This window comes from Camelus ferus, chromosome 27, assembly GCF_009834535.1.
Source record: "Camelus ferus isolate YT-003-E chromosome 27, BCGSAC_Cfer_1.0, whole genome shotgun sequence".
NCBI classification, from domain to species: domain Eukaryota; kingdom Metazoa; phylum Chordata; class Mammalia; order Artiodactyla; family Camelidae; genus Camelus; species Camelus ferus.
Genome location: NC_045722.1, coordinates 2,075,347 through 2,090,600, shown reverse-complemented (window position 1 = coordinate 2,090,600; position 15,254 = coordinate 2,075,347). Strand labels below are relative to the sequence as shown.

The following is a 15,254-nucleotide window of genomic DNA, read 5'->3' as shown; positions in this document are numbered from 1 at the left end:
TTTTAAGTTTAAAGGCACTTGTACTTGACTTCTAGGGACTTGTCTCCGGATCACCCAGCTGCCCAGATTAAAGCAAAGGCAGCAGTTCCCTTGGAGGACCGGTTCAGAGGTATCATTCCGGGACCCTCTCCAGGCCCAGTCCAGAGACTGCTCCCCATCCACTTCTACGTATCTCTCAAGCCATCGTCTTCTCGATTCTTACTGTCTTAGTTCAGACCCTCATAATCTCCCTCCTGGACTACAGACTAGATTCTAGATTGGTTTCCGTTCCTTCCATCTCTGTCTTCCAAATGGCAGCCTTTCTAAAACATGAATCCAATCAGATGATTGTGCTTAATTACAAAACAATGCATTCATTTTTGGTTTTCATGGATTTCCAGGCTCTTCAAAATCAGATCACAATCAATCTTTCTAGTTTCATTTCCTATCACAATTCGCAATCATCCTATGCTCCAATTATACTAAATTATTTACAATTCCTTGTGCTTTTGCAGATCTCCTTCCCTTACACCCTCCAACTGAAAAGCTGTTCATTCCTGACGAACTGGAAAAACGTCACCTCCCTTGTGAAGCCTTCCCCGATGTTCTTCCAAAATGCAGTTAGTCTCTCCTGTGCCCCTACAGCCCTCTCTTACAGCATCCAAAGCGCTACACATCTTTAACTTATTAGCTTATAAGCCACACAAGAGCAAGAACTTTACCTTTTTCATCGTTTTATCTCCAACACTTTGGAGAGGGCCAGACAGAAAACAAATTTAGAAAAAGTGCTTGTGGGAGGCATAAATGGCACAAATGAGAGGTGTGTGGGATGTATTCCTTTTTCTGGTGCAACAACACTTCTGTAAAAACCACAGAAATTAAAGGTTACCTGGCATCACCCAGAACTGAAATCAGACGGTACGGCGGTAACTCAGAAGATGCTACGTGTGCTAGGATTCCAAAGAGCCTTTCAGCCATGATCATATCGTTTTGCGTCACCTGAAGAGATACAGTGGAGAGGGGTCAAGAGTGACACTGTCTTTTAGCTTGATACAACAAACGTAATTTCAAAGAAATGTCCATTTTAAGTATCGTCTTTAAGTCCAGGAAAGTGCATTCCCTGGGCTGTGAGAGGAGAATTCTTGTGGGTTTTTCTCTCCCCGAGCTTGAGTAGAACGAAGACGTACAGATGTGGCTTGAGGTGACGCAGGATGGCTGGGAGGTGCCGAGTTAACTCTGACTTAGAAGCCGTGTTTTGTGAGAATTCTACTTCAGATACCTTAAATTCTTAATGAATTTTTTTTTCCAGAAATCCTATGGCTTCTTAGAGTAGAACGATTTAGGGGGAAAAGTTCTCAAGTATCAATGGAATTGCTTAACTTTCATAATGTGCCCAAGGTAAGCCAAGGTGTTTACACCTTGCTCTAAAAGGACAATTCTGTCCCTGCCTGAGGGCATGAGCGCTGGAGCAGGAAGGACACTCCTATTCATTCTAAAGTCACGCCCACCTTTCTCCCCACGAGGAATAATCTGTCCTTGTGGGGGCTCATTCCTCTGTTAACCAAAAGCTGCTAAAAGCAGGGCTTGTACTAGTATCTGGGCATATTTTTAATATAAAGTAAGGTTGCCTGCGTTTTAAATACTATTAGTTTGTCTGTGTAATTCACTGGTTCCCAACCGGGGGAACATTCAGCGATGTCTGGAGACATTTGTGGTTATCACAACTGCTGGAGGGGTCCTAGAGCAAAGAATTCTCTGGCCCAAACTGTCAACAGAGCTGAGGCTGAGAAACCCTGGCATTGTCACATCTGAGGTCTTTAAAAAAAAAAAAATACATCTTTTTTTAAAAATTATTTTTTTAGGGGGAGGTAATTATTTATTTGTTTGAATGGAGGTGCTGGGGATTGAACCCAGGACCTCATGCATGCTAAGCAGGCGCTCTACCACTGAGCTGTGCCCTCCCCCTAAACAATATTCTTAACGCTAGCTGTAGCACACTTTATGAGCATTTCTGGAAGACAAACCTGTAACTCAGGAGCACCTTGCACACATGGAGCCGGACAGACTGGCTCACTCTCTCCCCTTCTCTAGACCTTCATAGTTAACGAGGCTGCGGCTCCCTGGAGTCCTTCCTTCAGCTGACAACTAGGTTGTTTGGTCTAAGATAGTCACCTAGTGGCCAGCGCAGGCCACTGCTCCGTCTTTTCTCCCTAGTGCTCATAATTCAGCTTAATTCTACCTCAAGCAATACCATTCTCTCCTACACAAAGAGAAGTAGAAGCACAGTGTCACACTATTATATATCGTGAAGGATGGGATAAGCAGTTTTATTTTAGGTCTTTTAGTAAAGGGTCAAGTATCCCTGGCATTGACATTTTCAGAACTTTAAATCAGAATAAATCATACTGGCTCTTTTCCGCCCTTCTCTACTTCACATAATTACGTTGTTCTGCTCCTTCCTGTTTCAAGGTCCTGTAATACTTAGTACACCTCTACTAGTGGCTGACCTTCGGATAAATCCACTATTTGGGGTTAACTGAGATAGCGGTTGGCCATGAATGAGGGAGGATGACCCACCTGTAGGCAAAACCACCACTCTCCGTTCAGTCCAGGCTGGCTTTGCAAACTTTGGAACTAACTGTTAGACCTGACCAGTGACTCACAGCCTCTCTGGGGAAGTGCCAAGAGGGGACACAAGAGGACACGAAACTGAACCCAGTCTCTTGAGAACCAGTTGAGAGATTAGTCATCAGGAGATTCCAGGTTTGCCTGTATCGTCAACGGATGGCTGACACTGTGGTCACAGGCCCCCCACGGCTGACGTAAATTTCACAAGGCTCTGGTGCACTGAGACCAGAGACCGCCAGCCTAACGGTATGCTGGATTTTTGGAGTTTCAGGTCAGAGTTACTCGCAGTGTATCAGCTGCAGGGAAATACAGTTGCTATTACCACCATGCTAGCAAAGTTGATTACAGTTCATCTTACAACAAGGAGGCTTGAATTTTAAGAGATCATCACAATAATACGTTAGTATATTAAAGATTTTTTTGGAGGATTGTTTAAATTCAGTTTGGGAATTCCACAGTAGAGGGAAAGGCACAGTTTGCCTCTTCTTTCAGAGTGATGTTTAGAGAGAACATGATCTTTGGCTAGCTGGGGCATTACCCCTGCGACACGCTCAGCAGAATCAATCTGAAAAATAACTCTTCACTAATAGTTTTCCAGTTTCCAGGCTCCAGGCCAGACTTACACAGTGCAGATACGCCACAAGCAGCTTTGCAAGCTAGTAACAAAGCAGTCGAAATGTTTCTTTACAGTTGTGTCATTTCTTTTCCACGTGTCTTTACTTCCTCTTCTTCTGTCATTCCTCTTTGCTTATTTCTCCTTCTCATCTTTTCTTTTTTAAAACAAAATCACCCTCCTTTCCTGTGGATGTTCTCTTTCCCCATGTGATTCTTCCCTCCTCCACCACAACCCTCATTACCCGACACTCAGTGTCCCTTCCCCGCGCCTCTCGCGTGCCAGTCTGCACCGCACTTTGAGAAGCACAAAGATCCCATCACTTACAGAAGTGTTCTATTTTTTTATTATTTTAAACTACCATCCTACCAACACTTTGCTTCTCTGAATAGTTACAAACAATACAAAAAGAATTTACCATTCACCACGACCTGGTGACTATTTCATTTTTGAAATCTGTCTGGTGCCTAAAAAGTTTTTGGATACATTTTTAGCTTTTTGACATTTTAAATTATTTCTCAAAAGTTCTATCATGGTTACATAAATTCCTGACCACTTTTATGACTATTTCCCCTAAAACGGAACATTTTAATTCTAGAGTTGACTTAGTGGTTAGCTTACCTCTGTTCCATTTATTTTCTGCATACTAAAATGGCTCAGCCTGAACAGGACATAGTATTTCCAGAGGATAAAATTGACAACTGGATTTCCTTGAGGATCAACTGTCAACTGGTCGACGCGACGGAGTTGCGCCAGGGCATTAAACTGCTGCAGCATTACAAGGTTTGTCTCCTTGAACTTAAGGTGCTGTAATAATAGAACACAAAACAGAGCTGAACACTGAGTTTTACCATCTTAAACTATTAACATTAGAGCTTCACTGATCGTTCCCCAAATAAATCTGAAACTTCAGGCTTAGCTAATGTGGTTTTAATTACAATTAAACCCATTGAATGTGCTAAGCTACACAACTTTAATCCATCTAACGTATCATTATTGATGAAATGCAGTAATCCCTCCTGTGTTGGACTCAAAGTGACTTCCCTTCTGCAAAGGATATCCCTCTAATTATTAACAAACTAAGATTCTTAAAAATTATATAAATATACAATAATTCAAACTCTTTGAGGCATTACAGTCATTTTACATGCTTTACACTGAGATTAAATCTACAAAGGAAAGATTAGAAATGAAATTTTCAGAACTGTATGAATACAGGGCTCAGAGTGCTTCTGAGGAGAACTAGTTACCTATTACTACCTTTACCTTGGTAGTTACTATGGAGGCTACGTAAACTGGCTACCAGAAAATAAAATCGCTAAAACTGAAATGCTAAGTGTTCCATCTGTGAATCTGGATAAATTTTTCTAAACATACTGTCTCTACTTCTATCTTCTTTGGGAAGGATAACAAAAGAAAAAAAAAACACTATAAAAGAGCAGGTGAGGGAAATCACTGTCTATCAGAGATAAACAATGATACTAAAAACTCAAGAGAGAACTCATTATGGAAATCACAGCTTCTGCAAATGCATACCAATAAATAACATGATAATACCATAATTGAAAAAAGCAGTATCTCAAAGCAATTTTAATGAGCTATTAAAATTATTTTAAATGTTACTAGGGGACTACTGTAACATTATAAGTAAATATGAATGTCCCATTAATGCCAGGTATAATAGATGAATATATAATATAGAGTTAAGAGAGGTCCTGTTGAATGCTTTACAAAGTTGAAATATATAATTTGAGAAAAATTATACTAGCCCTTTATACTCCATAAAGAAGCATTTTCTAGAGAAATCATTTCCATTAGCAGAAGACTATAAGGCTATGTACGAATCTTAGTTTAAATCCCAGGTTCAGAAAACCAACACAAGAAGTTAGTCTCCCTGCCAGACAGAAACTATGTCAATAAAGCTGAAAACAGTTCTTTGGCCTGAACACACAAGTCATGACCGAGAGCAATTCAAATACATACTAAAAGGAAGTGTTTACCAGGGAATTAGGAAACTTCAGCTTTAATTTGGGGAGCACTTGGACGATTTCATCAAATTCTATGAAAGTGAAGGACACCGTTGTCACCATTCCCGCTGTCTGCACGCTCCAGTTCCGATCCAGACACTCCAGCGCCCCTGAGCCGTACAGGGACAGCGTGTCCCCGTCCACCTCCACGAGGTGTGTGTCCGTGACCGACAGGCCCTGCAAAGCACTGGTGAGCCCTGAGTCCAGAGACCTGGGAAACCCAATACACACTTTTAAACGAAAGTCTCATGATGCAAAGTAAGGAAGAGATTATAAAGACCTGTTGAAAAGGTATTTGAAATTTTACAGTCATTTGTTTTTCAGTTTCAATAACTAAACCCAGAGCACCAAAGATTCATTTTCCATAGAGCATCTGCAAGTTTTGTCTTCTAGTCACAAATTTTAATTCAAAAAGAAGTGCATGTGAACAAAAAAACACCACTATGAAACCCAAATTATTCACAGCAATGAAAAATACCTGATACTCTATTTAGTTTTTAAACAATCCATTTCGTATATCATGGATACCTTTTCATGTTGAAACAAACAGTTTTTCTTAATCTATAGAATATTCCACTGTCTGGCTGGAAAAAAAAAAAGCCTGGATTTTATAAAATAAAATATTTCTATAGCAAGAACCATGTAATGTAAAACTACGTTTGTAAAACACTTGGGAATTCATATAGTAACTGGAAGCAACAGTTTCCCTCCCAGAAGCTGGATTAAGGGGTAACTTTGACTTTTCTATTTTTCAGTATCTCAGCGTTGTTTGAAATTTTACAAGTGTATAAACACTACAGTTACAGGCAGTAAAATCTAGAAGATTTCCTCCCCGTTCTGAAATAAGAAACGATGAGAACCACCCGCATTTACTCCATACAAAAGATACACAAACTCGCTTCACAAACTGTCGAGTACGTTGCTGTTTTCAAAGCAGAGCCACATTTTCCGTACAAGGCACCTGAGAGATGGCTCTCTGAAGAAGAGCAAGCTCGATCCAACTCAGATTTTCTGCTTGGAGGATAGAGACATAAGTATTTGTTCTATCCAATCTCAAAACTCAAACAACGCTCGGTTTTTGCTTGTTCTGGGATTTTGCTTTCAGACAGTATGCATTTGCTCCCAGCTGTGTCAGTGCTTTGCCCTCCTTCATGCTCCTATGGAATGTTGTAACTCCTCAAATGCATCACTCCTCGTACTCAGGCGTAATGACATGTTTACAGTTTTGCCTCCTCTGTCAGATACTAAGTCCCTCGGGCTTAATCCCTGTATTTTTTCATCTTTGGAGGCTCTGGAACCTAGTAATGAGCTTTTCACAATGTAATTGACTGCATTATGACAGATCTTCAAAAGTTTTATGATGCTGATGTGGCAGGAAAGACTGACAATCCTCCACCCTGTGGGTTTATCATGCTTTACTAGACTTCACGTACTTACTTCAATGGCACCAGTTAACATGTGACACATCTGTCTACACAGTAAGAAGCTGGGTGATAACATCAATCCACTCTTAAGTGAATACGCAACCGAAAAAATACAGACAGGCTTGGTGCCTGCCAGAGTAGTGCCCAAGACAATGATCATCACCGACAGTCACCACACATTCAGCGAGCAGTGGTGTGTGAGTAATCAGAGATGACAGTCCTATAAAGGTAAGAGCTGAGATGAGAATCGAGATGAGAATTAGGAGTTCTTTATATTGCACGCTGTGAGCTGTGCAGGCTAGGGTGAAGGACGGGAGTTGCATTCCAGTGCCACTGAAATAAAGAAGCCTTGATGAAAAGCATACACGCCACTAGCATAGCCCTCCCCACGCTGCGCCGCAGGCCCTCGTCACCTGCCTCTCTCCCTAAACACTGGCTCCTTGAGGGCTCAGCCTTCGTCTGGCACAGCTGGTGGCACAGGCTGTGCTCAGTAAACGTCTCTTCAATGAATTAATGAAATGAGACAGTTACTGAAGTTTCTTATGAGTCTCCACGGAATCTTAAGAAAGGTGTTCCAACCATAAACTCTGGTTTCAGCAAAGGGGCAGAATCAGTGATACAGACACAGAATAAAGGTTAATAAGAAGGTTTTGCAGGTGAGGCAGAGACAATAATAAAGAAGTAAAGTCAAGGCAAGAACAGTCAGCCAGGTGATGCAGTGACGCCGGATGTCATGGCTCCCAGCAAAAGAAGTTTGTTTTAACATAAAAATGATGGGGAATCAGAGCAATGTACCAAAAACACGAATAAATCCTCTGGGAAGTCGTGTTGTTTTAAATCCTACCTTTGGAAGCATCTTGTTTACCTTTTCTATGTGATGAAAAGTTTAAGACTATAAACTACAAAATAAAATGTTTATCATACAAAAGGATTATTTATTTTGTTTAAAGGTTTGTTAAGCAAATGGTCAGGAAAGTAAGTGAAATAATAAGCGAACCTAGCCTCAGCAACAGTAACACAGTTACAACGCAAAGCGGAAGTGGCTTCCAACTCGCACAGACCCCGCATGGACACTCAGCAAAGACAAAGGGCAAGCTGCCGGGCGGCGGACAGGTCCGCCCTCCTCAAGAGGAAACAAAGCACCCGTCAAACAGCCGTACAAGACGAAACCCATCTCAGGTGTTTTCTGACTGAGGGCCGAGGGCAGCCTCAAGCTCGGGCCAGTCTGGAGCAGAGGAGCCTGCCCCTCAGGGAAGGTGTGCTCTGACTTCCACAGGAAGTCGCCCGGTGGTCTCCTCGCTACGTTGACACGCTGGGGCTCCTCCTTCGCGTTTTCCTCGTGCGGCTGGGAGATGCATCCGCAGCTCTTTAGTCAAACACGCACCGTATTACTGCGTTTGTTCATTCACTCATTTATGCACCGAACACTTGCTGAAAGCCCACTGTACACAGGGCACTGTCCTAAGAACTCCGCCGCAGGTAACCAGCGCGCCTGTATCGATAAGGACAATCGACATAGACGTCAGGTGCAAGTTCTTGGATGTATCAAAAATTTCTTCACTTTTATTCTGGGCTATGGTCCCAGAAATATAACTACTCTAATCATACTCTGAAGTTAAATTAATAAACGCATGGGATATAATTCCTAAACTGAAATGATTTCAACCTCATTAAACAAACATTAATCTGGGGAGTTTGTTACGTGTCAGGCATTGGGGCAGGCATTGGGGATAGAAAGATAAAGTCATACTGCTTTGTCCCTGAAGGGCTCCCAACCTGGATGGAGAGTGGAAAGCAAGATAAATACATACATTAACTCTAATATAAGATGCTTACTGTCATACAATGAATAAACAATATGCTATGGAAATGCAGAGGAAGGAATGACCAAGTCTTCTTGGGGTGGGGAGAAGTCAGGTTTCAAAGGGAGGTAGTATCTGAACTGGCCCCTGAAGGATGAACAGTAGAATGTCATCAGAAGTAGGAGGCAGCCCTACGGCAGAGCACAGGGAGCTGTACTCAATACCTTGCAATGGCCTGTAATGAAGAAGAGTATGACAAGGAATACATTTATGTGAATAACTAGACTGTACACCAGAAATTAACACAACATCGTAAACTGACTACACTTCCATTTAAAAAAAGCAGGAGAAGAAGGAAGCACACTTAAGGTAAAAAATATAATGAAGAAAGGCACAGGAGCCTAATCATATATAACATATTCAGTTAAGGACACTTCCAACACGGCTGGAGCACTGAGGAACAGGACTGCAGCACTAAAACACATGGCGGGTAGCAGCTGAAGATGAAGCTGAAAAGGCAGATTTTATCCTGTAAGGTTGAGAAGCAGAAGGAGACTTTTAAATAAAAAAGAATTAGGACCGTATTCAATGCAAGTTTGAAAGCACGTCCAATGTGTCATGCACGTTGATAAATAAGATGTGTTCTCTGCCCTCAAGGACCCACTAAAGACAGGTGTGCTGGTCACCTTTGTGGAGGGTGGAGCAGGGAGAGGCTGGGTTGGGGGAGATTAGTAGGAAGACCAGGCAGCAGCGTCACCCAGACCGTGTAAGACCGTTACAAAAAAGGCGGCAGATGAATGAACAAATGGCAAGAAAATCAGACAGAGCTTAGTTCAAATCCCACATCTGCCATTAATAAACAGAGGACTTTGGGGGCAAATGATTTAATTTCTTTGTAGTTTCAGTTTCCTCGTGTGTAAAATGGTGACTGTAACACCTGTTTTTTCAGAGCTGTTATGAAGACTAGAAATAATACTCTAAACCGGATCTCACACTCAGTTCAGTACACTTCAGGGATGTGTACCAGCAAATGAGGAGAACACAAATACACCAGGTATTTAATTGACCATAAAAGTAGGACTTAGTGACCGTGGGGAATGAAGGAGAGGGAGGAGCCAGGGGTTCAGAGGAGGTGCCTGGGTCTCCTGGTCCAGCTCCTACCCCTGTCTCGTGTAAATGTACGCTCTAAGGAACGTGGTATTCCTCTATGGAGGATCAATGCTTTAAACTCTGTTTTCCCATGAAGCCCAGTGCACACCCACGTATATTTCCCAACTCATATTATTTACATAACTGTAGGCAGCCTGCCATCAAATAGAAATTCTCTTCAAGATCTTTAGTAGTTAATTCCAAGTCCAAATTTCATTTATCCAACTCAATCTTTACATAAGAATAAATCAGAAAAATGTTCTCTGCCTTCTTGATTAGCAGAGGACTCTAAGAAGAGACAGGGCGATTAACTTAATGCAATAAAGCAACGGTCCCTGAACGCCAGGTTAAATGGAAAATACACTCTTCGATGCCTAAATGGAAGAAGGACAGTATTTCCGAGGATCATAGGTCCGTTACAGGCTAGGACAGAAAGACTGAGAACATTTCGGAAGATTCTTTTCCCAACGAGCAAGTGGTGCTGATTCGTACAGCGACGTACTTTATGAATTTCTATTACGACACTCACAGGTGTGGAAATTTATTTTATACATTGTATTTCATTATGGTAGTGTTGGCTAAAATACCCCAGTGTTCATAGACAGGAAATGGCCAAAAATAAACCAGCTTCACTGCATGCGTCCAATGTAAGCAAAGAAAACATTACGGCAAGTACCTTCCCGTTTCTGGCAGGGGACAGAAACCTGCGACACGTCATTTTACTGCAGAGCTGCCCCAAGTACAGTGAACAGTGAAGTCATTAATGGGATATGCCCAAGTTTTGCAGAATTTCTCCCCTTTATGTGCCTGTAATTTTTTCATGGATACTTATTTCCAGGCATTCAGTTACACACTCATAAGTCAAAGGTCATAGACATTGTAACACAAGAATTAGCCACTTTTTTGGCATTACAAAACACTAAAGACCATAAATGGGATTGTTAAAAATGGGAAATCTTATGTAGCATTAAAAAACAAATTGGACCCCTAAGGAAGAGACTTTGTGGCCCTCTGACTAGCTTTCAACTTTCAGAAAGAGCCAGGCTTCTATCATTCCTGAAGGATGAAATTAAATTACATTTTTAAAGACTTACAGAGAATGTAGTAATACAACTTCTAATATTTAAAATGTTTCACTCTGTGCTTTCAGATAAAAGAGCAGACAGACCGAGCTTCACATGTGTGTGTGAAACTTCTCCCTGAAAGACCCTAACAAAGTAACTGAAGTGGTGCAAACCCATGGCAGCAGCAAGTACAGAGGGAAGGGGACAACTTCAGTGAGAAGTTTCAGCAAATTTCTAGAAGGCAGAAAGTGAAAATATTTGAGTGAGGAAGCAGGACAAAGGAGGCTGTAGGTCTGAAGACACACTGGAGACAAGAACAAAGGTGGTAGCCAAGCTGCCCGGCAGAAGTTGGGAAAGAAAAGAACAGAGACATGATGGAAGACGGGAGTGAGAAGTGGGACCAACACAGGGTGGGGCATTAACTGAAGATCTGCAAAAGGACCCTACCACCTCCTTCTCCCCCTGCCAATAAAACAGGCAGAGAGGCACTGCAGTTCAGTGGGAAAAGGACCCAAATCTGAGGAATCTACCGTCTAGAGGTTGAGAAGATGGAAATACTCGAGAGTATGAGAGATGCACAATGCAAGTGAAAAGCAAAGGCTACTAGCAATACGATGTAACACGATGAACTGTAAACACTGGGCCGAGAGAAAACAATGAGACTACACTGGGGGAAAAGAACTCGGAGAAGCCCCCGCAGTGACTGCTGTGACCAGCACGAGCACAACTTAAGCAGCAAGCGTCCCCGTGACAAGAGCTTGGGATGCGTGGCTGAGACTGGAAGGAGACGGGGCTGGTCACGGCCGGACAACTTGTCCCTGGTTCCACGCCCAGCTCAGCCGTCAGGAACTTCACTGTCTGCAGCGCTAGTTTCAGCCGATCTCCTCTCCCCTGACAACCCTCACGTCCCGTCTCCAACAGCCCGCTCCCAGGGCCAGCGTGGCCTCCGCACCGCTCTTACGCTGCCACGACTTAGACTCGGCCCACCTCTAAAATCTTCAACTTCAAAAACTTAATCTGGCCGCAAGTTCCCATTATTCCAGCTCACTATTAACCCTCTTATTTTATATACTTCTCATCTTTAATTTCATCTAGACTTCTGTCCCAGAAATACTAAAATTTCACCCAATCCATTGGCAACCTTCTGTTTTTTAATTCTTTAAAAACCTAGCCTAAACCATATGACCCATCACCTCTTTCTTTTGTCATTATACTTGAATTTTTTATTTCTTATCTTTGATCCTTTATCTCTTTTTTCTTTATAAGGCATTTAGTGTCTCTACTGATAAACCTCGCCACCCTGTGCCCCTGGAATACACACTCAACAGCTCAGACTACAGTTGCTACAGTTTCATGGTCTGTAACCACCTTTAGCTCCCCAGAATTTTCCTTCAGTATTTCAACACTTCTCCAGTTAGCCCTCTACAATACAAACAAGACCTGAAAAAATGGATGTACCATGATTTTTAAAATGATGAGTTATTATCTTAAGAATGTCGATCCCTCTGAAATAAACAACTTAAATGCCATTTAAATAAGTCTCTGAACATTTCCATTTGAATGAAATTATTTTAAAGTTTATACAGAGGAACAAGTACGTGAGAATTGAAACTCTGAAAAGAATAGTAAAAGCTAGTTCCCTACTAGACATTAAAACTTAACTATAAAACTACGATAATCAAAATAGTCTGGTATTGGCATGAAAACAGATCAGCAGATTAGTGAAATGGAATAGAAAATCCAGAAATACACCCAGATACTTATGGGAACGGATAAAGTGAAAACGGCAATCTCGGTAACAAAGAGGACAACGCAACTGAGGAACGCTACTGGCAACCTGACCGGTCACCTGAAATAAAAGCAGGTTAGACTCTCACCGACACCATATTCAAAACTAAGTTTGACATATTGTACGAATAGTTTTTAAAATCTTAGTAAAATTTTAGAATAAAATTTATAAGATCATTTGGGTAAACCTGGAACTAGGAAACCTTAAGGATGATAGAAAACATATTTTTTAAAAAGAGAGAAATCAGAAATAGAATGGACTTGTGTAGTATTTCATAAATCGAAAGCCCAATGGTATAGTTTTAATTCTATGAAGTATTATAGTTCTCCCCAAGTAAAATCAATTTTGACATCTGAATAATATTAAACAAAGCTCCAGGGCAACAGAAATGACACACTTGTTATATAAATAATCACTTAATTAGAATCCTTATTCTTGTTGCCTTATTTTTCTCGCTGAAAGAGGCGAGAAACTCTACATGTGGAAACCCAGGTGAGCTGACGGAGGTACACTAATTGATAAAAATTAATCCTGCAACTAAAAATTTTTATTTGTCTTTAAAATATATGTCAAACTCTGTAACTCAAGTAAACTCCCAAAATACTCTAATGACTCAAATTACTTTCTTTATTACATTCTTTGTATATAGAAAGCTTAAAGAACACTGGCTAAATACTTGAAATAAAAGCTGTATTATATTTAGTTTGAAATGTGTTTCAGAATTTGATTAGGTCATTGGATAACTGTGCTTCCCCAAATGAAACAAAACTGAAGTGCATTCCGTCCCGGATTGTTAGGCTTTATTTTAAAATTCTGTGTATAATTATAAGCAAACTATAAAGCTGTATCTGTTTTCTATTCCTCTCATTGGCCTGACTCCAGCACGCCTTCTGGAGAGGAAGACATACACGTGACGTCTAGGAAGTGTCCTCAGATCTGCTCATGAACCAAGGGATGCGTTTAACGTGACACGTGTCATAGAAGAAAGAGGACGTGAGCTACTGGAATAGACAGATGTTATAGAGCCATCATTTAGTTCTTATGCCAAATTGCTTAACACCGCCGGTTAAGGAGTAAGGATTTGTGCTAGCTGCTGAGGAAACAACAGAGGTCAACACAGGCAGGATCCTTTTCCTTGAGAAGCTTGCGTTCTAATGGGCAAGAGAGATGTCAAACAGCTGTACCCGCTAGGTGTTTAATTATGGCCCTGGTAACCGCTAAGAAGGGGGAGTGCAGGGTCCTGAGAGAGAAAGAAGGCATCTGATGTAGTCTTGTCACCAGGAAGTCATCAGGAACGGCTTTTCAGGGGACGTGAGGCTTAAATTTGAGAGCTCCAGGCTGAGATGCAGTTAGCCGGGGAAGGGGAGGGAAGCAGGGCAGGGACGTGGTGTCGGGGAGGACACGGCTGTTTCCCTGTTTCCGGGAGAAGGGCTCTGAGGCGGGAGAGAGCTCACTGAGCTCAGAGAATCCAGCGGCCGACAGTATGGGATAGAACAGGGGAGGTGGGTGAGGGCCCCCCGGCTACACTAAGCAACCTCAAGTTCCTGCCTATGAAAAATGGGGAACTACTGGAGGATTTTTAAATTAGGGGTCAGCTTGTATTTTCAATATCTCCATCTTCACTTTTAAATTTAAACTGCTAATTTCAGTAGGTTTTCTTAAGAAGACAATCTTAAAATAATTACATGTAAAACGTTTCCCCATTTTGCTCCAAAGTCAGTTCTTCAAAGATACTAGTATCTGGAAAGAACACCACCGCATACCCTGTTTCCTCCTGAAATGCAGAGACGGTGCTCCCGGCGTTCTGGCAGGGGTCCTGAGAAGGGGAGTCCGAGTCTCTTCCGTCTTGATCCGCAGCAATATTGCTTATTCGATGTTGCTGCAGGTCCCACCTTCGGGCAACGTTGTTAATGGTTAACCTCTTCTTCTCCTGCGAAAAAGTCCATCATGACAAGAATTACAGAATGCAATTCTTGTAGCAGAGAGTATCCAAGGAGCATACTGTTTGCACTACTTCTCACACCTTTAAAAGGAGTCTATTACTTAAAGGTAGCTACCAGATACATGTTCTAAAACACAGCGTAAGTGCCCTGTATTTACCCTGTGCATCCAAACACCACAATAATGCTCCATCATCCTCAAAAAATTACATTTAAGCAATAATTACTTCCACTAGAGATTTAAAAATTCACTATTTGAAACATTAATTTGACAGAAATTATAGACTTAAGCATTATTTGAAGTTATAATTTGACAGAAATTTATATGCCTTTGTGTTTAAACATAGCAAGAAAAAACTAACATTTTAATTTTCCTACCCAATAATTAGGACAAATATGGAGGAATAATCGAGGGGGAGGGGGCAGAAGAGGTGCTGATCAATGTTCCAAGCTTCACAGCATAAATTACGATGTCTGAAAATTAACAATTACATACACACTGCTAAGAGAACTTACACTAGGCTGAAATATTTCTAGATTACCCATTATCAAAAGTTAGGATTTTAAAACGAGATGCCCATTAAATCAGAGTGCTAAACACAGACACTTTCCTTGCCTTCACTAGGAGCACAATCATCCAGTGAGAACCCAGCGGTGTGACACTGACCCTCGTCACCTGCTCCCCCTGGAGCCACTGCAGGCCGTCAGGAGGGTCCTCTGCCCCTCCCTCCGTGCATTTACACATGCACGAGACTTACGTTTAGTTCCACTTCTTTGTGTATATAAAATTTTAGCACGCAGAAATGGCACAAAATAGCAATGAAAGCGATGGCAAAGCT

The 15,254-nt window shown here is 41.6% G+C and overlaps 1 protein-coding gene across 2 annotated transcripts in view; it reads right to left on the bottom strand.

Annotated features, from left to right (window-relative positions):
- The window catches only part of LRRC49 (leucine rich repeat containing 49), a 129,388-nt gene that overhangs the window by 41,355 nt on the left and 72,779 nt on the right, over nt 1-15,254 (bottom strand). For both annotated transcript variants that reach the window (XM_014557004.2, XM_006182010.3), the window contains 4 exons: nt 14,239-14,405; nt 5,221-5,458; nt 3,842-4,027; nt 869-978 (listed from right to left, as the gene is read on the bottom strand). In XM_014557004.2, coding sequence (XP_014412490.2) covers nt 869-978; nt 3,842-4,027; nt 5,221-5,458; nt 14,239-14,405 — 701 coding nt within the window. The remainder of the gene's footprint in view (nt 1-868; nt 979-3,841; nt 4,028-5,220; nt 5,459-14,238; nt 14,406-15,254) is intronic.